We start from the raw sequence: 23,576 nt of genomic DNA on the forward strand, positions 1-23,576 counted from the left end.
TGGTGGATTTCTGGTCATTAAAGAAATCAAGAGACATGGAGGCAGGGCCAAAACACATTGCTCAAGATGGTTGAACGTCCAAGCAACCCCTAGTGCTGAATGGTCTATTCCTGTTTCTTGTGGACATTGTGTGGGGTGTGGAAACTAATTTCAAACTCAGCTGGATCAGAGTTGAAGTGGCTCTATTACAGTTAGGGATCCTGGTTGGTTTGATTTTTCCTGGTTCAGTTTATTGAAAGGGTGGCCAAAAGTTTCGTCAAAATCAGGTTTAAAGGAGTACCTTAATGGAGGAGGAAAGCAATTTAAGGAGACAGCAACACAGCAGCTGAACATTTATTTAACTGTTGTCAGACAACTATAGGTGCTTCAAGAAGTTGAAACATAAAGAATAGAAAGTTCCAATAAGGTCATTATGACAACGACAAATGTTGGGAGGGATGTAAAACTGCTTCATTCAGGATTAATGCCAGATAAGTAGTCTTACAGTAGAAAAGGCAATGATCTCTGCTATCAGCAAAAAATGGATTTTGTCTGTGGACTTACAATAATTGCAGTGAATGTCCATGACAGGCATAACTATCATCCATAAGCTGCTATTTCAATAGTACCCTAAGAACAAAAGTATTAGTAGACAAACTGACATTTTCTTGACCACTTTAGCTGACCGAAATGGATTGCCAATAGACTACACTGCTTATATTAAGTTTACCCTTAGTTTTCTTCTGGGTGCCCCAGTTTCCTCCCACATCTCAAAAATATGCAGCCTGGTACGGAGGCGAATGGACTATTGTAATTTCCCTTGTGTATAGATGATTGGTAGAATTGGAGGAGTTGATATGAACAAGTAGAGGAGAAAATAGAGATTGATTTAATTGGATGTTTAATGGTTGGCAAGCCCTCTGAACATCTTAAAAAAAAGTTTCAAGTACAAACAATTTCAAACAAGTAATGAAAATTTTGACCAATCAAATCACTCAATATCAACTAACATTTTTCTCAAAAACTTGATAAAGCTTATGTGCCACAACTGAATTTTGGGAAACCACATACTGGGATGAAAATAGCCCACAGCAAAGGAATTTGTAGATTACTCCTTGTGTACTCTTCTGTAAACTGTATATTAAAGTCACCACCAGTCCAATTTGATTGATATAACATTTTGTTTTAGATGTTTATATTTTTCATAAGTGGAAACAGTAACATTTACAAAAGTGATTAATTGTTGCAGTCCAAAATTTTGAACTGAAATTATACATTGCATTCTTGATTAAAATTTAGTTTTTTTTAAAAAAAGAAATAACGATTTTTGGCAACACTGCATAGCAGTCACAACAAATTTCACAGAATATGCATCACAAATTCTCAACATTAGACAAAGTTTACATTAAAATAACGTTATCATACAGCTGTAAGGCTTGTTTACATAGATTACAGGAATGTACTTTAAGAACCTAACCTGAAATTGATTGAAGTTTAGGTGTACATAGCTGCAAGAGTAACAATTTAAAGTTATTTGTACATAATACAGAGAGGGTTATCTTTGTGTGTAAAATCCAAGGTAACAGAGAAGTAGAAATTGATTATTCAATCCATAAACTGGTGCTATGTTCTAACTAGATTATGGCATATCTGTTCCCCAAATTCATGTCCCTAACTCTGAACAGAGACAAACAAACCTGGTTTTTTTTTGTTCAAGGTTATGTCACAAAGCATTTCTGCAAAGAGTTTGTACAAGATTTTCTTTCACAGTCAATGAACAAATACTTCCAATGCCTTTGATTTTCAGTTGCTGGGATATGGCCACAATGCATCCAGACCTGATTTGTACATTCATTTTTTAAAAAAGAGACGTACTTCTCAAACCTTGTTGATGACTTAGAAAGTTAGGAACATGGCACTTTGTTTCCTTATTCTCTTGAGGCAGAGGGCAATAATTCCCAATTACTTTAGTGAACAATTAAAAACAAATTTAAATAATAAAAATAATGGAATGCTTTCATTATTGAATGTTACAATTTTTAGCCAGAAAATAGAAATAAAATTCCTTGCTGTAATTACAATTAGTTTAATACAAAGAATGTTTGTGTTTAATTATCAAAACAGTAAAAATATGGCAATGGCTATAATGTTAAGGCTTTATAGTTTTAATTTTTTTTAGTGTAATATAACTATTTACATTTGTTCTATAGTTTTAATTTTTGGCTTTTAATACCAACGGTATATATTCTTCACAGTGAAACTTTCTTCAACATAGAATTCTAAATGTACCGATCTTTCTTGCATGTTGTCCCTACTACATAATGCTTACTCCTAGAGAAAAAAAACAGGGCTAAGAATAAAACCTGGAATTGTATATGCCTCATAAATGATGATATTTACATCTTCCCATCTTAATTTTATTTATCTTAACTATACAAGAATGGATTTAAACATGTACACAGTAGGTATGCAATCCAGTCCTGAATGCCACATCTGCTTTCTGATGCAAAAAAATACAAAAATGAAAAAGTATCATTCTCCGTGGACACTCAAAATCCAAGTAAGTTCATTCAAAGCTGGTGTTTAATAGTGATGCAGCCCAGCTGCAGAACAGTTGACTATTGTGTTCAACAGTCGCCACTTGTAGACAAAGCCACATTGCTGAATGAGTTTTATTACTGCACTAACAATGAAGTTCTTTCAGTGGCTCTTCCGTCCCAACTCAAACTCATTTTTAGAGCAGTCTGTTCCCTAACAGTACAATCAAGATAAAAGCTTTGAAGCTTATATTTGATCGTTGGGAGTGGAATTTTGCCTTTCCTGCAATTCAAATACCAAGTCTTCCTTCAATACTAATTGGAAGGCTTCTGAGGTAAAAATCGATGGATCAAGATTACAAAACTAAAGATGGATCAAGAAACTTGGAAAAGACAATTACTATCAAATTGTCCTCTTTCTATTTTCCACTTGAAGCATTTTCTGATCAAGATTTCTTCACCTCGCTCAAAAGCAAATTTGGAAAAAGAAGAGTTTGTGAAGAATATATGGCATCTTTTGACTAGACCAGTTAAATTGATTAAATTATGGATGTTCAACCTCCTGAGAAGTTCTGTTTTTGTCTTCATTCACTTGGGCTGAATTTTCCTCACTGTTGTGCTGTTTGAGGACCAGTCCTCGCCACCTTGCTTTGTTCTTTCGCAGATGGCTCATCATTGTTATGGTCAAACGCGTGTTTTCTGTAAAACGGGACCATTCCACAAATAGGGGCTCAACAATGTAGCTCATAAAACCTGAAATAAGGAGAATACTAAATTAATGACACTTCTCAAATGTTATTCAATTACGATAAAACATATTGCAGTTAACCTTGTCAATTCCAGACCAATATTCAAGTTGTTCTTTGGCTTGGCTTCGCGGACGAAGATTTATGGAGGGGGTAAATGTCCACGTCAGTTATTACTCACTGACAAAACAAGCTCTGAAAGTCATTGAATCATTATTGGATACATCCCTAAAATATACAAAACCTCCCTCATTAAAGTGCAAGTTCTTAAGAGCCAGATAAAGGTCCAGCGGAGTGGTTTCCCATCCTTTTTAAAAATGAACAGACCACCTTAAATATTCCTTTACATACTGCAGATTACATATAACAAACCCAGTGACTTAACAGTTTGGGGGGGGAGGGGTGTTGGCTGGGGTGCTTGAATTCTTTCCTAGACCACCATATTGAGTTTTTAAAAAAAATTTCTTTAATGGGAACATTTTTGTCGTTAAGCTTTTAAAAATAATTACTTGTTTATTGTATCAGTAAATATTTGACTGGGGAAATGAGTGTTGGTTATATAAAGTCCACAAGCTTTCAAAAAAATTACATCTCCTTTATATACCTCGTGATAACTATGGGATATACAATTCCAAATAATCATCATCTTTGCAAGAAGTAATTCCCACAGAGCACAGTTTTAAATGACTTCCCATTAATATTATAATTCTTTTTATGACTTCTTTTATGACTACTTGTACTTTATAAATTTAAACCTACAGCATGGTAACAGGTCATTTCAGCCCTCGAGTCCGTGCCGCCCAATTTACACCCAATTAACGTACACCTGGTACATTTTGAAGGGTGGGAGAAAACTAGAACCCCAGAGAAAACCCACACAGAGATGGGGAGATCATACTATAATGGATTTGTGTTAACCTTTAATGTTAAACTATATTCTCATATATAAAAATGTCTTAGTAAATAAAATATTGTATCTATTCTTACTAAATTAGTTGTGGCCTGGTACAGGGTCACACACAGGCTATCGCTCATTTATCGATACACCACTGTATTCAGAGAAGACTTCATTCTCAGAGTAGTGTCTTAGACAGAGCTAATGGATTTCAAGTGGTTCTTAATTATTTGAGAACAATGGAGTGTTTGCTTTGTTAAAAACTGAAGTATCTAAGTACACAATAACAATTTGATCATTCATCTTGATATTTAATGTTTTATCATGAAAATCCAATGGAAATACTAACCCAAGTCTTGGTATGCATTTTATGATACTTTGATGAAGGGCTCAGGTCCAAAACATTGATTATGTATCTTTATCTTTGCGATATAAAGTACACCATTTGACCTGCTGAATTTCTCCAACATTATGTTTTTACTTTAAACTTACTGTTCTAAGTTGCGAGAGGACAAAGGGGATATCTCTGATGGTCCTGTCATGAGGATAAACTTAAAGAAGTAAACTGGTTGATAAATTAATGAGGACAGTTAGATACACAGAGGAAGATAAAAGCTGCAAAATCTCAAACTCTTGGGAATGCCTAGCATGTCAGGGCATGCTAGAGAGGAAGTAAAAACAGAGTCACTCTTACAGATGCAAGTCTTAAGGCAGAACATGTCAATTCATAAATTACAAGATACCCAATGATCAATTAAATAGTGAGTCTGGAAGGCTCCAACTCTGACTTCCTCAATTCCACAATTGTGACTCCTGCATCATTAGAAAATCCAACGCAAGCTTGATAAAGAACATCTCAGTCATCCAGGAAGAGAAATATTATTTCTATTTCTACAGAAACTGTCTGACTCGTGAATGTTTCCTAGATTTCCCATTTTTAATGTCAATTAACCCATATATTCAATCATTTTTTTGTATTTAAAGACCAAAATTCACCTGCAACCTTAACCACACAAACCATTTTTAACCTGTACTTTCTATGTACAACTTTCAACACAGAAGGAAATGTGCCTGTTATTTTACCTATTTGTATGCTGGGTATGGTATCTTTCTGATGACTGCACAGTGGACTAACTTCCAGCTGCAAATGCTCCTCTAAGTCACCTGCAAACCAAATAAATAGCATTTTTATTCATTTATTCCTATCACATGACACAATGTTTTTAAATTCTATGAAACAATATTGTAGTTTTAAATTATGCAGGGTACTACTGTGGGTTAGCAATGGATTTCTGCACCAACGTCTCCTGTGTATACAATGATGCATGAAATTTAAGTCTCTGAGCATGCATGGAGCTTAACACCTCCATTGAAATTGTAGTCGAAGGCAGGCTTCAGAAATGGCATGGAGATTCAAGGAAGGAACAGACCTGTACTGGAGGGTAAAGGTTGTTCCAGCACAAGTTTAAGGGCTCAATGTTTGGGATGTTTACCTTACCATAATATTCATCATTTCAAGACTATATCTCCCTTGGCATAACATCCATCACCCATATTGCCTGCAAGATCAAAGCGTCCTCCCAGGGTTACATTGCAATTAAAAATTCACACTTCCTAAGGTGTGTGTCTGTGATCATGAAGGCCTATTCCTGCAAACATTAAATCCCATGTGAACAATATTCCTTCACTGCAAGTCCTGAACAAAAATAGTGTGGCTCTCCTCTGCAGCCCACATAAACATTTGGTTATAATTTCAAAGACATAGAATTTTCACCAATTTTCTATAAAGTTGTCTTTTTTTAATTTGGAGGAATCTGGAAAAAAGATCATTGCTATGAAATCAATCCAATGGGTACATATCTTGGTCACTTGGAGTGGGTTACAATGGGAAAAGCAAGTTAATTTTAGGTGTCTGTTATCTATCAGTTAACGTGCCAAAGGATAAATGCAAGACTGAATATTCAATAAAAATAATTAACATTTATTAGGAAATTATGGCCAGTCACACATGACATTTTCAAAGTTATTTTAATTTCACTTATCTGTGCAATGTAGATTGTGTTCAGTTCATAATTAAGCAATACTCTTAAATATAATGAATTTTTGTGAGGTAACTAATTTTTTTGGCATATATACTTGTCACCCCAGTTATGGTATCAAAGCATACCTTTTTTTTAATGTTAGAATACAAAATGATCCACAGTTGAAGTGTTATTACTCTGTCCTTCACCAATTGCTGAAAGCTTACAAACGATGCCTTAGCCCCAGTCTATATCTGGAAATTCATGGGTGCACTGGAGAAACAATATAACTCGACACCTCTTCTGTGTAAGTTCCAGATAGCCATCATTTCCACGATCTTACAAAACATGTACTCACTTTCTTTTAAACTCCTTAAATGATCTAGCCTCCACAACTCCATGTGATAGAGAATTCTTATTTTACCACTCTCTGTTTAAGTTTTAAATTACTCTCTTAACTGTCTACATCCCTTTAATTCCATTGATGGAAACATCTCAACTCCTATCTGTCATCCTCCTTTTCAATAAGATCTCCACTTATTCTAAGCTCCCAAGAATACAGGTCTAACTTTATTTTAGCTATTTGTCATAGGACAACCCTCTCATCCCACCAATGAGCCAAGTAAATTTATTCTAAACTATTTTCAGTGCAAGTATATCTTTAAATCAAAACTGTACATGTCCTCCAGTTCTCGCCTCACAAGCACCCTATACAATTGTAATAAAACTTCATTTTTCCAACCCTGTCACAATAAAGTCTAATATGCTATTTGTTTTTAAAATTACTTTCTGCTCGTCTGTGCTAATGTTTTGTGTTTCATGCACGAGAATCCTTTTCATCTCCACATTTGAACAAGAGTCTGTCATTTAGTTTCTATTGAAGTTATGAACTTCATTTATGAAGTCTCATTCTATCTATCTATATCCTGTTGCAAAGTGCAAGTATCCTCATCACCACACACTGTCCCATCTATTTTTGTGATTCTTCTGTCATCAACAAATTTGGATAGCTTAAATGCCATCTCCAGTAGTCCAGTCACAAATCATTGCTCTATATGGTTAAATAATTGAGGGCTGAGTACCACTACATGGTAACCTGTCTTCGGCCCATATTTAAAGACATTTTACCATATCATGTGGTCTTATCTCATGCATCAGTCTTTTATGTGGTAACTTGCAGCACCTTATCAAATGCCTTCAGGAAATCCAAATACACAACTGGCCTATTATTTCTCACTTTTTATTCCCTCTCTTCTTTTAACAAGGGCTTTCCATTGCTGGATTTCCATTCTCTGAGATTTGAGCTTTGTAAAACTTGAACAATGACTGTCATTCTTTACAGCTACTTCAAATGAAACCCTTGATTGCAGGCCTAACAATTATGTCTTCCATTACTTTTTTCCAATTCTATGTTGCTTGCAATATAGATTGTTGCAAGTTTTTCCATTCTATTTCAAAATAGCAAATTTAGCAGTGTAAAACAAGACAACCAAACTGATCCAAAGCTTGCAGGGGCAATTTCAAAGAAATGGTGAAATCCAAACTTAATTAATAACTTTAAAAGTAACAATATGGAATGGTGTAAAATTTTACTGAGCTGATCATTATTCTCTTGACATTATGCAAGAACATTTATTAACAACGTTGATTTATTGAGACTGAGTTATCCAATCCAAATATAAAATATTTACCAATACCTCTGAAGAAATAACTTGGCCCGCATATGGAGGACATTCAAACCAGTGATCAATATTTTCAATGTTGTTATCATTTCAAATAGAAATTTAAAACACCAATCTCTGATACGTATCAAAGACTGAACCATTCCATTTAAAAATATAGAAAATTAACAGAATAATAATGTAAGAAAAAAAAATCAAGTCTGTTGATTATTTATCGACTATGTTTTCCATCTTCACGTAAAATATGATTTCCTAGTTCCGTCAAAAGCATTTTACATTAGCAAGGCCTATTTGCCTTGATATCATTTTTGGAAAAGTTAGTGATTATGTATACTTTGAAACATTTAATGTATATGTAAAACCAGAGCTTGAAATAATAAAGCTGAAAAATAAAACAATGTACAATTTTCCATGCAAATTTTTGGATATTCAAGCTCCACCAGAAAAAGAATGAGCATATTCTGTAAATAATGTATTCACCATTCCTGATGTAGTCCCACTAACCTTGTCTGTAAAATTCCTCACAGACCTTCTCGCTCCATTGCTTGCTCATATCCCAGACACGACAAGGATTACAGATATCTGCGCACTTAAGTGCTATCTGAATAAAAATTCAAATACAAAGAACATTTTCTTAATGAAACACCAACTAAGGTTTTGAGCAACTTTGAAAACAGCCTATCTTCTCGACTCGTGAAACAAATGATGGTTTATTAATTACAAGAACTATGTTTTCGATTCAAATCTGATTTGAATATTGCATAATTGTGTCTGCACTATGGAAAGTCATTCTAAAAAAACCCATAATTTTTAACTGATCTTTGCAGTAGATCAGCAAGATTACATAGAACATCCATTTCATGTAACAAGGCATGGAGAGGATGTGACGGAGTGATTTCAGTTCATCTGTTTTGTTTTACACAAAAGAGATTATTTTATTCATGTCTCTCAGATCATCATTTCTAAAATCTCCAAGAAAGCGTTAATATTCTGGAGAATCTGGAAGAGAACAAACTAGAATGTCATTCACCATAGAGCTGCTGGAGCAACACCCATCTGTGGTTGCTGAACTCTTGATAATATCCTGTTCTGGTGAATACACCAGATGCCTGAAATAGATGATTGTACAGCTGCATGGAATAGACTTTAATTAGAAAATAAGAGCTAATGTATTTTGAGAGACTATCAATAATGGGATTTATTCATAGGAAAATAAGGCAGACAATAAAGAATTCAAGGAAATTTAAAGTGTTAATTATTTCACAACTGAAGAATCCAAGGTACAGAGAATTAATTCATGCATTTTACATTAGCAAATGTGTCATGACTAAAACAAGGATTATTCTAAAGTACAGATTCACCAACTAATTGATGTGCTGAGCCCTTGCATAGATAATTAAGAGTTAAAGATCCTCAATCTTGGTTGGTAGATCCATTGGAAAAGACCCACCATGCAGAATGATGCTCTGGGTTGGATCTCTGAACAACTGTTTGCAGTTTACCAGGGTCAATATGAATGCAGCTTAGGGATAATGAACATGAATGTACCGTTTTCCATTCCACTGGGTCATTAAATATACTCATACACCCACTACGTATTAGAGTAAAATTTTTGTTTCAAGATTGCTAGAAAAAAAAGGCATGGACTTGTTGTTTGTCAGCATCGCGCAGAATTTCTCAATTGCCAGCATTTTTCACAATCATGTCACCCCTTTTATGCATCTTTGAACAATTAAACTTTTGGATTACATAATCTACTGGGTGTTATGTTCGTTCTTTCAAGACGAACAACTTTATGTAGATTTAGCACTTAACTGACTTTATTTTCCTTGAGCTGCCTCAACCAATTTCCAACGACAACCCCCGTCACGTCACTTCCATTTTCCACCCACAGCGCACATTGCATGCTGGGAAAATTAGTTCTTATTCACACACATAATAACACATTTTTTTCCCATTTAAAAAGAAACAAAAATCACAAAGACAATACCATGACTACATAACAAAAGTATTTACATTCTGGGGTCAGTCTCTTTCCACCAGTTGCATCTGATGTCTTCTGGCTTCTCAAAGTTCATTCAGGGCATCTGCAAGATTCAGCTGAAATTCAGAAATCCATGAAGAGGTTTTCTCCTGCTCTCCCTTTTCCTGTTTATCAGCAAGTTCATGAACAGTCACCAGTAATTGTTGCTGTTGCATTTCCTCAACATTACAATAGGCCACCAGGTGCTGAGAAATCACTTCAGAGGAACTGCTTATGTCAGCAGAACTAACTTCCATCTTCACGTAAAATATGATTTCCTAGTTCCGTCAAAAGCACCCTTATCCTGCTGTAAGATATCTGATACTTGCATTTTATATCTGATTGTCCCTGCTGAGTAAGGAAGCATGCTTATTTGCCTCATCAATGCATTTTTGTAAACAGCGCTTTCTTCTTGGCACCGTCTAATTTAGCTGAGATATTTGCCACAGATTTTTGCCCACGTTCATATTCTTCACGCTGGTGTTTGAGAAGCAGAGCTTTCATCTCCACTTCTTTCACAATTTCATCCAAATATTTATTCACTCTTTTATTTTCCTGTTTTGCCAATAGCAATTGATCTTGGGCTTCAACAAATCCATTATACGACTCTGTGAACTTCATTCCAGGCTTTACAATCTATGTTGCAGGGGACGACATAGTTGCCAGTTCCTCTTCTGATGGTGTGGTTGAAAGAAGATGGTTTGCATTTTCTAGTTTCTTATCATAAAGAGACTCTTCAAGTTGTTTTCTTAAGAGTTCAGATTCTTGTATCGATACATTCTTATCCTCTAATGCAGCCATTTTTTCTTTTAGATGCAGCTGAAGTCAATAAAATTAGAGTCAAGCTGAGTCTCTAAATGTCTCAAATGTTCTAAGCTGCCAGGCCACTCTTCTGCCCTCGTCAGTGCTGCAATTCGCTGGGCAAATTCACCTTCTACTTCTGGTAATGTTTCTGCTCGCTTCATTGTTTGCTGCAGTTTCTGTTCAGCAAGTTCCAGACGTTCCTGTTACTGTCTATTTTTGTCTTCTAGCTGGCGTAAGAAGGCATCCTTATTTGTCAGCTCATTTTCCAGTTTGTCATTCATGTCATGTAATGAGGTTGATTCTCTCTGTACATAAAGTATCACTTCTCCAATGTAGTTATCCTTTCTTCCATAAGTGTTGTGTGCTTATTGTGACAGAGTATTTAGAGGTGGCTTGGGAGGAATTGGTAGAGGAGTTTGACATTTTAAAACAGAATATTTGCAGGACTTTTGCAGAATGCTTTTTGCAAGAGGCAACAAAATATTGACATACAGCTGGCCTGGGAGAGCATGTGATTTTTGCAGGCAGAGGCAGAACAGAGAGGAGAGATACAAGGCTTTTTCAGGTGCATTCTCCGCTAAGAATGCGTCTGAAGAAGCAGAAGCGGCCCTTTAAATTACAGTTCAGGTGGCAGCGTTGAAAGCACAGCGCTGGCTACCTGAAAGGACAGCTGCGCCAGGATGCGCTTCTGAGCGCATTCCGGCTCCTGCCCCTTGGGCTGTCAAGTCAGGATGGCTGGTTGTCAGCTGGGACAGCCAACAAGGGCTATCAGCATAGGGACGTCCCCACACTGATCCCACTGCCCTGCTCTCTCCCCAGTCACGAAATCAGTTCCCACACTGTTGGGTGGCTAGCGTGGGCTGTCAGCGCGGGGACATCCTCACACAGATCCCGCTGCCCCACTCTCTCCCAACTCATAGGGCTGGAGCGACCGGCGGCCGAGAAGGAGGCTGGAGCAGCCAGTGGGGGAGAAGGGGGTTGGAGTGGCTGGCGGCTGAGCACGGGGGCTGGAGCAGCTGGTGGGGGAGGAGGCTGGAGAACCGACGGGGGAGGAGGAGGCACTCCAGTCGGGTACCGGCATTGTTTCGGCTAGCTCCCTTCTCCCCCTCCGGCCGCTCCAGCCCTTTTCTCCCCCTCCCGAAATCAGTCCCCACAGTGTGGGGACAGCCCACGCCAGCTGCTCAACAGTGTAGGGGCTGATTTCGTGAGTGGGGAGAGAGCGGGGCAGCAGGATCAGTGTGGGGACGTCCCTGCGCTGACAGCCCATGCCAGCCACCTGACAGTGTGGGGACTGGGAGAGGAGCTGTCAGGCACTGGCCAGCTGACTTGTCATCTGAATGCAGCCGCTTTTAGGTGGTTGCATTCAGATGGCTGCGGAGGCCACTGTGCTGCAGGGATTATCCCTCTTCGAGGAGAGCTACCAAACTCACCTTGCAGGTGCCTCCTGCACATTCACTTGGCCTTCCCACAGCCGCATTTTGCCGAAATATATGGCTTTACAAGTGGGGAAATTTGCCAACTGAAAGTGCCTACAGAAATCAATTCCAGAGGGACAAACTGGCAAACTTTGGAAGGCTGCCTGGTCACAAGAGAAGACTGGCAGTCTGAAAGGTGACCTGAAAGAAAGAAGATCATCTGGAGAACCTTGAAGGGGGCAAGTTTCGTCAGCAGGACTGATTGAGGAAGAATCAGTTGCGGATGTCCTGGAAAAGGAATCTGTCTTTGAAAACCAGCAAGAACCCTCCTGAGTGGTAGCCATTTGCATGTTTAGCACCATAGACTGGTGAACTTTGTTAAAGCTAACTTTTGAGCACAGAACAAGAATTGCCTGCAACCAGTGAGATTTGACTGTGATCCAAAGAACTTTTCAAATATTTAATATACATTACACACCTGCGCTTAGAGGGGGGATTAAGTAGGTTAGGTAGGTTAAGTAAGTTGATAGTAATGTTAAAGTTTAATTCTGTTTTCTTGTTCAATTATAATTAAAAACTACTTTTGTTTAAGTAACCCTGTGTTGTGGTGCATATCTATTACTGGTGCCCTCTGGACGCCATAACATTATCTTCAGTCTGTGAAGCCACTATGAAAACGCTTTTCACCAGGTAAAGCTCTTCACATGCACTCAGATCTAATACTGGCTGTACCTCCTCCTTCAATCAGTAGCTGTGACTTCAGATGCTATTCTTTGTGTTTGAAGATTACTATACAGCCCCCTTTTATTGGAACGTTCTCTCCAGTGTAGCCTGTCACTTTTAATTTCACAGGATAAATCTTTCTCTTTACTTTGAGGGTCTTGTAATAGTCTATAGACAATAGTTTCACATGGGCCCTGATGTCGAGCTTAAATGAAATTACTGTCTCATTCAGTCACTGGAATGATCCATTCCATTTTTTTTGGGGTCCTCTGGGCTCGTAACACCAGCAGCAAGTCTATAGTGAATCCACAAAGAATTCCTCCATTTATTTGCCCACTGTGTGCATCTTTCTCTTGGTATCCCCTGCTTTGCAAAATGATTCTTCTTCCCACATTTATAGCAGAACTTTCCATAGGCCGGGCACATCTACTTCAGCTTTGTTTTGAAAAATTCCTGGTATTCTGCTTCTCTGTTTGATTGCATGCACCATTGTGTCTATCTCATGGAGCTCCTTAGCTTGTGCTCATGTGGTCTCTGTTAACTTACACATAATCACAGCCTTTTCCAGAGTCAAATCTTTTTCATGCAACAGTCTTTCTCCAAGTCCATTATCTGGGATTCTGCAAACTATTCTGTCTTTAATGAGTGCATTTTTGAAATCTCCAAATTCACAGGACTTACTAAGTGTGTGAAGCTTGGCTAAGTATTCCTCAATGCTCATACCTTCTTTCTGGTCACAGGAGAACAACTTGAATATCTCAAACATGGTGTTTTTACTTGGAACAAAATAATCCTTAAATCTTGTTATCAGAGTCCATTGTGAAAACAGCCTCTTTAATTTGAAAACTGTTATAGATTTCAAAGGAATCTTCACTCATCACATGCAGAAACATAGACGCTTTCTCCCATTCCACCAGGTTCTAAATAAATGTTGAATTGCTGTTTGAAGAATTTCCAATTATCAGCTAGATTGCCGGTAAACTGCATTGGTGTGGGAAGACTTATCCAGGTTTACAAACTATTATCTTCTCTTACTCATTCAGACATTTCTGATACCATGTTATGCTTGTTCTTTCAAGAAGAATAGCATGAGGTGGGTTTAACACAACCGACTTTATTTTCCTCGAGCTGCTTCAACTAACTTCTAATTACAACCCCCGCCATATGCCACTTCGGTTTCCAGCAACCATGTGCATTGCATGCTGAGAAATGTAGTCCTTATTTACATACATAAGAACACACTAGGTTCTGGAATTGTTGTCACCATTGGGCGTACTCTGGCTCCAACATACTGTCCTTAAATCACTCAATTTACATTAACATAATGGGCTGGAATTTGATGTATAATGTGGGCTTTGACTACAAAAAGGATATTCTGTGCAATTGTGGAAGTACCAAACATGCTGCTCGATATACATATACTTTCTAGCTATGCCCCAACACTGAATCACAAACTTGATGAATTTGTCAGCACATGGTTCTGAAGCTGCCTATTGAATGCATGCTAGATGAGACCTTGCAGAAACTGTGAATACATCTATATTAATGGAGAGGAATGGGTGCAAGAGATGTCGAGTATAGAGCAATCTATATTTTTGTATTGTATTTGCTTTAAACATTATAAATTGTTTAATAAAGTTAGGCAATTAAAAAATTTATTTTTAATACATTTTTTTAATAGATTGGAATGCTGAATTATCTTGACATTTAAAGTCTTTGGTATAAATGTTAGCTAAGCCTGTGACTTTAGCTGTTTTTCATTAAACTATTTAATGGATGGTGCATTTTATGACCCTCTCACATAGTAACAATGTTTTGTCATTTTGTATTTGGACCCCATTTATGAGGGGATCCACAAATGTTAAGTAAGAACATTTGGTATATGTCAGTGGTATAAAAAAAAATGGCAACACCAGGTATTAGGACTGGGATCCATGAGCGTACTGATGGCAAGGAGGGCTCCCGAAGGGCCTCGGGTGTTAGCTTCCTGATTGTATTAGAAGTGTGAATCTAGGAGTTGGTGATCATTGCTGGAGAGGACAGGAGGTCATGTGGCAACTCGGGGTGTGGGAGTGCAGGAAGCAAAACCGAGGACATTTGGCATCTCTTTTGCTTCTCTTTCTCTTCCTGGGTGGGGGGCTGGGCTAGTGGCACTTCCTTGTATTCTTTATTAAAAACAAATGTTGACAAATTTTGTGTATTTATTACATGGCAATAAAGGAATCTTAAGATGTACAGCAGCACCTCATGACTGGCAGAAAACTCTGCCCCTCAGTCAACTGGTATGTCCTTGCAAAGAAAATAACCCAGTTCTTTGAAGCCAAGGTGCTACAATTCTGATTCATTAGAGAAAATATAATTATTGAATGAAATGTGACCATCGGCACATTCAATTATTGTAGTCTGATAAAGTAACATTTTAAAAAATGATGTAAATAAATAAGGTAAAAAAATATATAATTGAATGCTTTTGGAATGGGTGAGGGAAAATGTTTGCAGAAAGCAAAATGTTGAATTTCAGAGCTCAGAAATAAAAGTCTTTTTTAAAATACAATAGGAGCACAATGTTAAGCATGCCATCCAAATATATAAAAGGGGATCAAGACTGCATGCAATAGAAGTTTATTTTTTATTACTACTGAGGCAATCCAATGCAATTGATTTGAGTGCAGTGGTAATTAAAGGCAAGTATCCTGTAGATAATTCACATCAGAATAAGTGTTTAGGAGATGAAGGTCTGGATCTTCTGCCAAATGGCGGGTCACCCATTTTTCTCGAGTCATCTGTCTATTAAAACCTGGAGCAAGGTGAAGGTTGTGATTTATTTAATAATAACTGGCAAACCCTCTCCTTAGAATGCCGTTGATAAAATATCTCAGACATTCACGAAAAAGAAACATTGAAAAATATAAAAAGTAAAAGTGACAAACATTACCAAAGAATTAAATATATTTAAATGAACTCAATTAAATAAACACCATGACTATACATTTGCTGCCAGCAAGCACCCTACTTTCTTAAATGTGTGGACCAGCTGGACATATCTGGTCAAATATGTGCTTATTTCATAGTCCACCCAAATCCTGAATTCCTCCAACCTCACGTAGTTCTCTATAAAACTCCCAGTGTTCTTACAGACGTTTCAAGATAATTTATTCTGACATTCACCAATCTTTTACCTGCAATATGAAGTGCTTGTGGCCTGTATCCTGTAATGATAAATCTCCGTTATCTGAATGAGCTTTCATTCTTCTAAGAAACTCATTTTGTCGACTAATATCTGTGGCCAGAATGAGAGATCCTAACTGCTGTTCAATGTCTTGTCTGTAAGATAAATAGATTTTATTGCTTCAATATGAATGAAACTGATTGTAGCAAAAGTAGTGCAGCAATTAACAGTTCTTGGAGCCCAGGTTTGATTCTGGCCTGATCCATGTGAAGTTTGCACGTTCTCTATGTGACTGTAGAGTTTCTGCCAGGTTCTTTCCCAGAGGGGTGCTGGAATGTTAACCAAATACTATAAATATTCCCGAGAGTTACTGGACATGTGAGGGAGAATAATTTGGATATGAGGGAGAGGATTATAAAGAAATAGGAGGGGAATTAGGCAAATGGGGTTGCTCATTAGAAACCAGCAAGGAGCTGAAGGTAGAGTGAACTCCTGTGTTGTAATAAGTATTCTCACAGCTCAAGTTCAGTTGTAACTTCTGGTGCTTTCTGTGAAGTTCACTTTTTCTCTGGATTTCCTTCAAGTGCTTCATATTCATCCCATATCCCAAAGATTGTTTGGTTAATTTGTTGCTGGAAATTGGCTTGTGTAGGTGGGCGGATGAAATTGGGAGATAATACAAGGAGAATAAAATAACAAAAAGATTCGTGTAAGTGGGTGCCTGACTTACTCAGTGAGCCACATAGCAGGTTTCCATACCACAAGGCTCAATGACTCACAACCCACCACATGCTGAGCATTTGATTTTACATACAGTGATGGTGGTCAGTGTGACCTGACAAAGAAGTGGAATGGAGGGAAAGTTTCAGTGAATAGATTTGCTGACATATAATTGTCATTTGGATTGAGTTGAAATATACACCTGTATAATAATGTTGTTAAATTCAGTTAGAGTTGAACTATACACTTGATATAATAGTGTTATTATACTCTGGCAAAAGTGAACTATAAAGTTGATATAATAAATAATTGGTATAATATTGATACTTTCTCTGTCTTTATTAATATTCTGTTCACACATGTAAAGCTTGTTAGTGACCAAAACAAATGCCAATTAATCTAACTAAGTGGTGGGGGGGGAAATGAAAATCACTAATCATCAAGAATCAAACAGCTATTGTATATTTGTGTCACTTTCCAAATTGTGTTCAATGAAATGACTTAATCATTAGGACTTTAATGAAACAGTACTTTTGGTTGAGGCTATCTGATTGCAACAGATACACATTACTCACAACATTTCCACAGGCAGATGAGCTAACAACCCTGATTCTCGAAGCATTCCAACAGTCGATCTCCAGTGGTGATTCTCCAGTACAGAGTTGTTCTTTAAAGAGAGCAAATAAAAATAAATTAGATTTTTTTCTTTATTTCATTGTTTACTGAACAAATGTTATTGTAATACAAAGTCTCCAAGACTAGTTTGTACTGAGTTAGTTGAGCATAAGGAGGGAGAATAGTACAGGCCACTACATGCTGCCTCTGCCAAACAGTGGGCAGGTGAAAGAAAGTACACTGGCCTTTGTTTTAATGTGCTGTATTGGCTGTAAAAGATCTTCATCTTTAATCAGCAACTCCATATGGCCCAGCCAATGTTGTAAATCATTCGGTGTTGAGCAATGATTGGAAGGCATACACACTAATCAATACACAAAAGTACTGGAGAAACCAGGCTGGTTATGCAGCATCTATGGATAGCAATAGGCAGGTGACGCTTCATCAAATTCATCACTAAGGCCTGAGGCTCAAAATTTCAACTGCCTATTGCTTTTTGTAGATGCTGAATTGCTTGAGCACGTTTGTGCAATGTTCCACTTCTCCAGTATCTGAAGATGATTTTGTCTAACAGGCATTTATGTTAATCTGATTTTAAAGAAGCTTGTGTAAGTGGTATGGTACTATTTGTTAGATTTTAAACAGATGTTTGTTCTAGTAATTTTTATCCACATTAAAGTTGAAGGATTCAGAGCAATGAAAAATGGCTACTTCCAGTTTGCCAATCAGTGGTGCCATCCGATCAGTCTGTATTAATCTGTATCAGCCCTAGTCCTTTTAAGGCATCTATGCTACCTTTCAAATGTATAGAATTAATCAGGACTTGGTATATACAAGAAACAGCAGCAAAAAAATACTCAATATGGGCACTTGTGAATGCTTTAAAAAGACAGAAATGCTGGAGAACTCAGCAGGTTCACAGCATCCATGGGAAGTTAAAGATATAAAACCAACATTTCAGGCCTGAGGCCTTTCCTCAAGGTACCTTGAAGAAGGGCTCAGGCCTGAAATGTCAGCTATATATCTATATTGCGAAACATGCTGAGTACCTCCAGCATTTCTGTGTTTTTACTAAAATCAGTGTCTACAGACTTGAGTATGCTTTGTCATGCAGTAGTATCATGGTTGAAACTAAATCTCCATTAAAATTAGTCCCAATATTCCTTTACAGCCTCAAATCAGTCTATCTCAGCAAGGTTCCCACAATGTGGCCTGTAGATCAGAATGGGATTTCGAAGTGTCTGATATGGGGTTTACCGCTGTGCTGTTAGAGGATGAATTTTGGACTGAAATACCAAACTGAGGAGCTCATGGTGCTAGCTCCCAAAGCCATCTCAAACAGAAGGAAATTTCCCTGGATTCACTGTACTATGTCTTCTCAGTGAATGGTGGCATCCTACTAATAAAAAGCTTCCAATCTGAAAATGATGAACTTATTCCTGAACACTTTTTTTTGTATTCTTTAGCTAATCCTCAATATATTATCCCATCGCACATCCATATTTTTGTAACAACCTTTAATGTGGGAGCGCTAAATAAATATTAGTCACACAATAAATAATGTAAACATTAATCAATGTGCCAGTTCAGGCTTATTTCTGTTTCTCAAACTCAAAAATGTGTATTTACAAGTCATAATATCTTTAAATTACTAGCAATCAATCAAAGCATAAGCACAACATTGTCAAATACAAGAGTACAAGATCCATCAAAAGTAAAAATAGAATTTGGCACATTTGTGGCATCATTGAAAATAATAATTTGTGACCATTAACTGGCAAAAGGATAATTAGTTATTTTAATTTTCACCTGGTATAAGCTGGCTAAATGATGTTTGGTTTTAATTAAAAAAGGCTGGTTGACTCCTGGATGATCAACATCGTGGGCTGCAGCTGCCATCAAGCCAAGCATGATATCAAGTGGTGTCAAAAACTGGGCAAGCTTCAAAACATGCAAAATAAAATGGAAAATGATCATTATTTACAATTTATTTAACACTGACAAGTATCCTAAAAGTTCTAGAATATAAACATATTAAGGCGTAGAATCATTTCGAGAGGAAGTTGGGATTTCTGCTGAGCACTACACCAACTACTATGCTGGATCCCACTGTGTACTATTATGCACTTGGTCTCTAGCCTCATTTGACAGACATCCAGGTATATTTAAATAAAACCATACAATTGTAGGAAACCAGAGGAACAAGTTCGAGTTAGTAGAATGGTTGTTACTTTGTCTTTTACCTGAGTTACTTCAATAGTGTATTCTGCTCTGAGGTTTGTAGGGATTACATGATTGATTAAAAAAAAAATCCACCTGTATGAAGACAGGACAAGTACAAGTACGCAACTGGAAATCAAATCACCGTCATTCCTCTGTAAATGAAGATGCAGGGTCAGATGTTTTTCTCTTCTGCTCAACGTTTATCAAAGATCTGAAAAAAAACCTGTAAAACTCCAAATCACTGGGAACCTGAGGAGTTTATCAAGAGGAGTAACAGATAGTTACACTCCTGAGGGTGCAGGACACGGGTAGCAAGATGGCCACCAGGAGAGAAAAAGAGAATAGGTGGTCAGTGCATGGTACTATTGTGTGGGGTGGGGGTGCGGGGGGGGGGGGGGGGAGCATGCCAGGGAAAAACCACGGCAGCCAGCTCTCTGGCACTGTGTCTTGCTTTATGGCTCAGAATGGGAAGGAAAGAGAAGAATAAAGAAATAGTATTAGAGGACATTGATTATGGGTACAGACTGGAGATTTTGTGAAGAAGATCAAGACTCAATGTTCTTGAGAAGGACGGTGAGCAATCAGAAGTTGTGGTATACATGGGTACCAGCATAGATAAGAAAAGGTACAAGGTCCTGAAGAGTGAATATCGGGGGTTAGGAAGAAAGCCTACAAGCAGGATCTCAAGCATAGTAATCTCTGGATTGTTGCCTGTGCCACACACCAGTGAAGGAAAAAATAGAAAGTAATGGCAGATGAATGCATAGAAGAAGAGTTGGTGCAGAGGCCAGAGTCAGAATTGATTTCTGGATCATTAGGATCTATTCCTGAGAAGATGTGATCTGTGCAAAAGGGATGGGTTGCATCTGACCTCAGAGGACCCAATGTCCTTGTGGGCAAGGGAAGAGAACAGCAGTGTTAGGTTAGAAGATGGAGCAGATGGCGAAAAGCAGTTGTTCAATGAGCAATGAGACTGAGGAAGGATAGGCAGTGAATAGGATGGTCTGTTGGATGGGTTGAAATGTGTTTAATGCAAGAAATATGAAGAATAAGGGCTATGAACAGACCATGGATCAGTCTGTGGAATTACAGTGTTGTGGGCATTACAGAGATTTGGCTGTCACAAAGGAAGGATTTTCTGCTTGATATTCCACTGTTTAGCTGCTTCAAAGAAGATAGGGAGGAAAGTAAAAGAGAGTGGAGTGAAAGATTTTGGATGGTGCAAAAAAAAGAATTCTTATCATGAGTTACTTCACCTTCTTTCATATTGACTGGCACCTCCTATATGAAAAAGTGTTAGATGGGGCAGAATTTGTCAGGTGTGTCCAAGAAGGATTCATGACACAGTATGTAGAGAGATTGACAAGATGTGATGCCATATTAGATCTGGATACTGGCTGATGAACCTGGTCAGGTGACAGACCTCACAGAGGGCAAGCATCCTGGTGATAATGACCACAACTCCTTGACCTTTAGCATAACCATAGGTAAGGACAGAAGCAGACAAAATGGGAAAGTGTACGATTGGGGGAGGGCTAATTATGATGGGATTAGACAAGAACTTGGGAGTGTTAAATGGGAACAGATGTTCTCATGGAAATGCGCACTAGAAATGTGGAGATTATTCAGCCATGATTTCATTGAATGGCAGAGCAGGCTTGACAGGCTAGATGGTCTACTCCTGTTCCTATTTCTTATGCTCTTGTATATCATGGCTGCCCTGGCCATAGACTCAGCTCCACTTACTCATCAAATCCTAAAACATGTAATGCCCCTGTTGTTCAAATATCTGTGACATGCATACATTTAATGAATCAGTCTCTACTGCTTCCTTGGTCAGGGAATTCTCTATTTTCACTACTCTCCAGTAGAAGCAGTTCCTACTCACCTCTGTCTTCATTCTATTCATCTAAATCTTAAAGCTATGTACCCTAGTTCTGGTCTCATCTCTCAGTCGAAACAACCTCCTATTTCAACCTTATTTATTCCTTTCATAGTTTTATGTTTTTACAAGATGTTTATGTCTCTAAGATTTCCCCCATCCACCCCCCATCCTTCTGAACTCCAACAAGTAGAGTCTCCCTGGATACTCAGACACTCCTCATAAATAACTCCTTCATTTCCTGAATCAACCTGGTGAACCTCTTCTGCACTGTCTCCAAAGCCAGTATATAATTTAGCAAGAAAGAAGACCAAAACTCATATGGTCCACCTGCAGTTACATTGCAACATTAACTTTTTTTGTACAATGAGCCAGTGAACAAAAAATGCAACAAATAACATTTATTTCATACCTTTGGTTCTTTCAGGTAACAATGCATTGCCTGAGTCACATCTGCGGCATGAACTGCATTATGATATGGGTTCTGGCCATGGTAATCCTCTTGAATCATAACTGATTGGGGGAAAAAAAATAAAGATGTACATTTTTGTCACAAAGTTTCTACCAAACTTTTGAAGCAGCTGGCAGACTTTCAAGAGGGTTTTTTTCTGTTGCTGAATAGATGACTGGATATAAATCATAAAAGCATTACATTATAAGAACATGAAAACTAGATCAAAATAAGAGGGAATAACCTTCTTCACCAACCCCGCCCATAATTCTCAAGCTTCAATCAATACACATTGACTGAAGGTACAGGGATTGATAGGGAGTAATCAGCATGGTTTTGTCAGGGGTAGATCATGCTTGACAAACTTGATTGAGTTCTTCGAGGGGGTTACAAAAAAGTTTGATGAAGGGAAAGCTGTGGATGTTGTCTATTTGGACTTTAGTAAAGCTTTTGACAAAGTTCCCCACAGGAGGTTAGGAAAAAAGGTGGAGGCATTAGGTATAAATAAGGAGGTAGTGAAATGGATTCAGCAGTGGTTGGATGGGAGGTGTCAGAGAGTAGTGGTAGAAAATTGTTTGTCCAATTGGAGGCCGGTGACTAGTGGAGTTCCTCAGGGTTCGGTCCTGGGTCCACTATTATTTGTTATATATATTAACGATCTGGATGTAGGGGTGGAGAATTGGATAAGCAAGTTTGCGGATGACACAAAGATTAGTGGTGTTGTGGACAGTGAGGTAGATTACCGTAGATTAAAAGGTGATTTAGGAAGGCTGGAGAAATGGCTGATGGAATTTAATATAGATAAATGTGAGGCTGAGAAATGGCTGATGGAATTTAATATAGATAAATGTGAGGTGCTACATTTTGGAAAGGCAAATTTAAATAGGTCATATACATTGAATGGTAGACAATGAAGAGTGCAGAGCAACAAAGGGATTTAGGAGTTATGGTAAATAGTACCCTCAAGGCTGATACTCAGGTAGATGGTGTGGTGAAGAAGGCATTTGGAATGTTGGCCTTCATAAATCGGAGTATTGAATTCAAGAGTAGGGAGGTTATGATGAAATTGTACAAGGCATTGGTGAGGCCAAATTTGGAGTACCGTGTACAGTTTTGGTCACCAAATTATAGGAAAGATATAAACAAAATAGAGAGAGTGCAGAGAAGGTTCACGAGAATGTTGACAGGATTTCAGGGTCTGAGTTACAGGGAAAGGTTGTGCAGACTGGGGCTTTTTTCTCTGGAGCGTAGAAGATTGAGAGGGGACTTGATAGAGGTGTTTAAGATTTTAAAAGGGACAGACAGAGTAAATGTGGATAGGCTTTTTTTAATTAAGAAAGGGGGAGATTCAAACTAGAGGACATGGTTCAAGATTGAAGGGGGAAAATTATAAGGGGAACATGAGGGGAAATTTCTTTACGCAGAGGGTGGTGGGGATGTGGAATGAGCTTCCGGCAGACGTGGTCGAGGCGGGATCATTGGTTACATTTAAGGAAAGACTGGATCGTTACATGGATAGGAGTGGAATAGAGGGGTATGGACTGGGTGCTGGTCAGTGGGTCTAGGAGGGTGGGGATTTGCTACGGCATGGACTAGTAGGGCCGAATTGGCCTGTTCTGTGCTGTAAGTGGTTATATGGTTATATGGTCATATACCACCTTGAACCAGATAAAACATCTAGAGAAGACACT

At 38.0% G+C, this 23,576-nt stretch overlaps 1 protein-coding gene across 9 annotated transcripts in view; it reads right to left on the reverse strand.

Annotated features, from left to right (window-relative positions):
- Positions 1–863: 863 nt before the first annotated feature.
- LOC138736964 (3',5'-cyclic-AMP phosphodiesterase 7B-like) overlaps positions 864–23,576 on the reverse strand; it is a 214,496-nt gene continuing 191,783 nt past the window's right edge. For all 9 annotated transcript variants that reach the window (XM_069887248.1, XM_069887247.1, XM_069887245.1 and 6 more), the window contains 7 exons: positions 21,847–21,947; positions 19,139–19,270; positions 17,290–17,381; positions 16,005–16,149; positions 8,365–8,461; positions 5,241–5,321; positions 864–3,269 (listed from right to left, as the gene is read on the reverse strand). In XM_069887248.1, coding sequence (XP_069743349.1) covers positions 3,061–3,269; positions 5,241–5,321; positions 8,365–8,461; positions 16,005–16,149; positions 17,290–17,381; positions 19,139–19,270; positions 21,847–21,947 — 857 coding nt within the window. In that variant the 3' untranslated portion in view covers positions 864–3,060. The remainder of the gene's footprint in view (positions 3,270–5,240; positions 5,322–8,364; positions 8,462–16,004; positions 16,150–17,289; positions 17,382–19,138; positions 19,271–21,846; positions 21,948–23,576) is intronic.

The sequence above is a fragment of the Narcine bancroftii genome, chromosome 6 (genome assembly GCF_036971445.1).
Source record: "Narcine bancroftii isolate sNarBan1 chromosome 6, sNarBan1.hap1, whole genome shotgun sequence".
Taxonomy (NCBI): Eukaryota; Metazoa; Chordata; class Chondrichthyes; order Torpediniformes; family Narcinidae; genus Narcine; species Narcine bancroftii.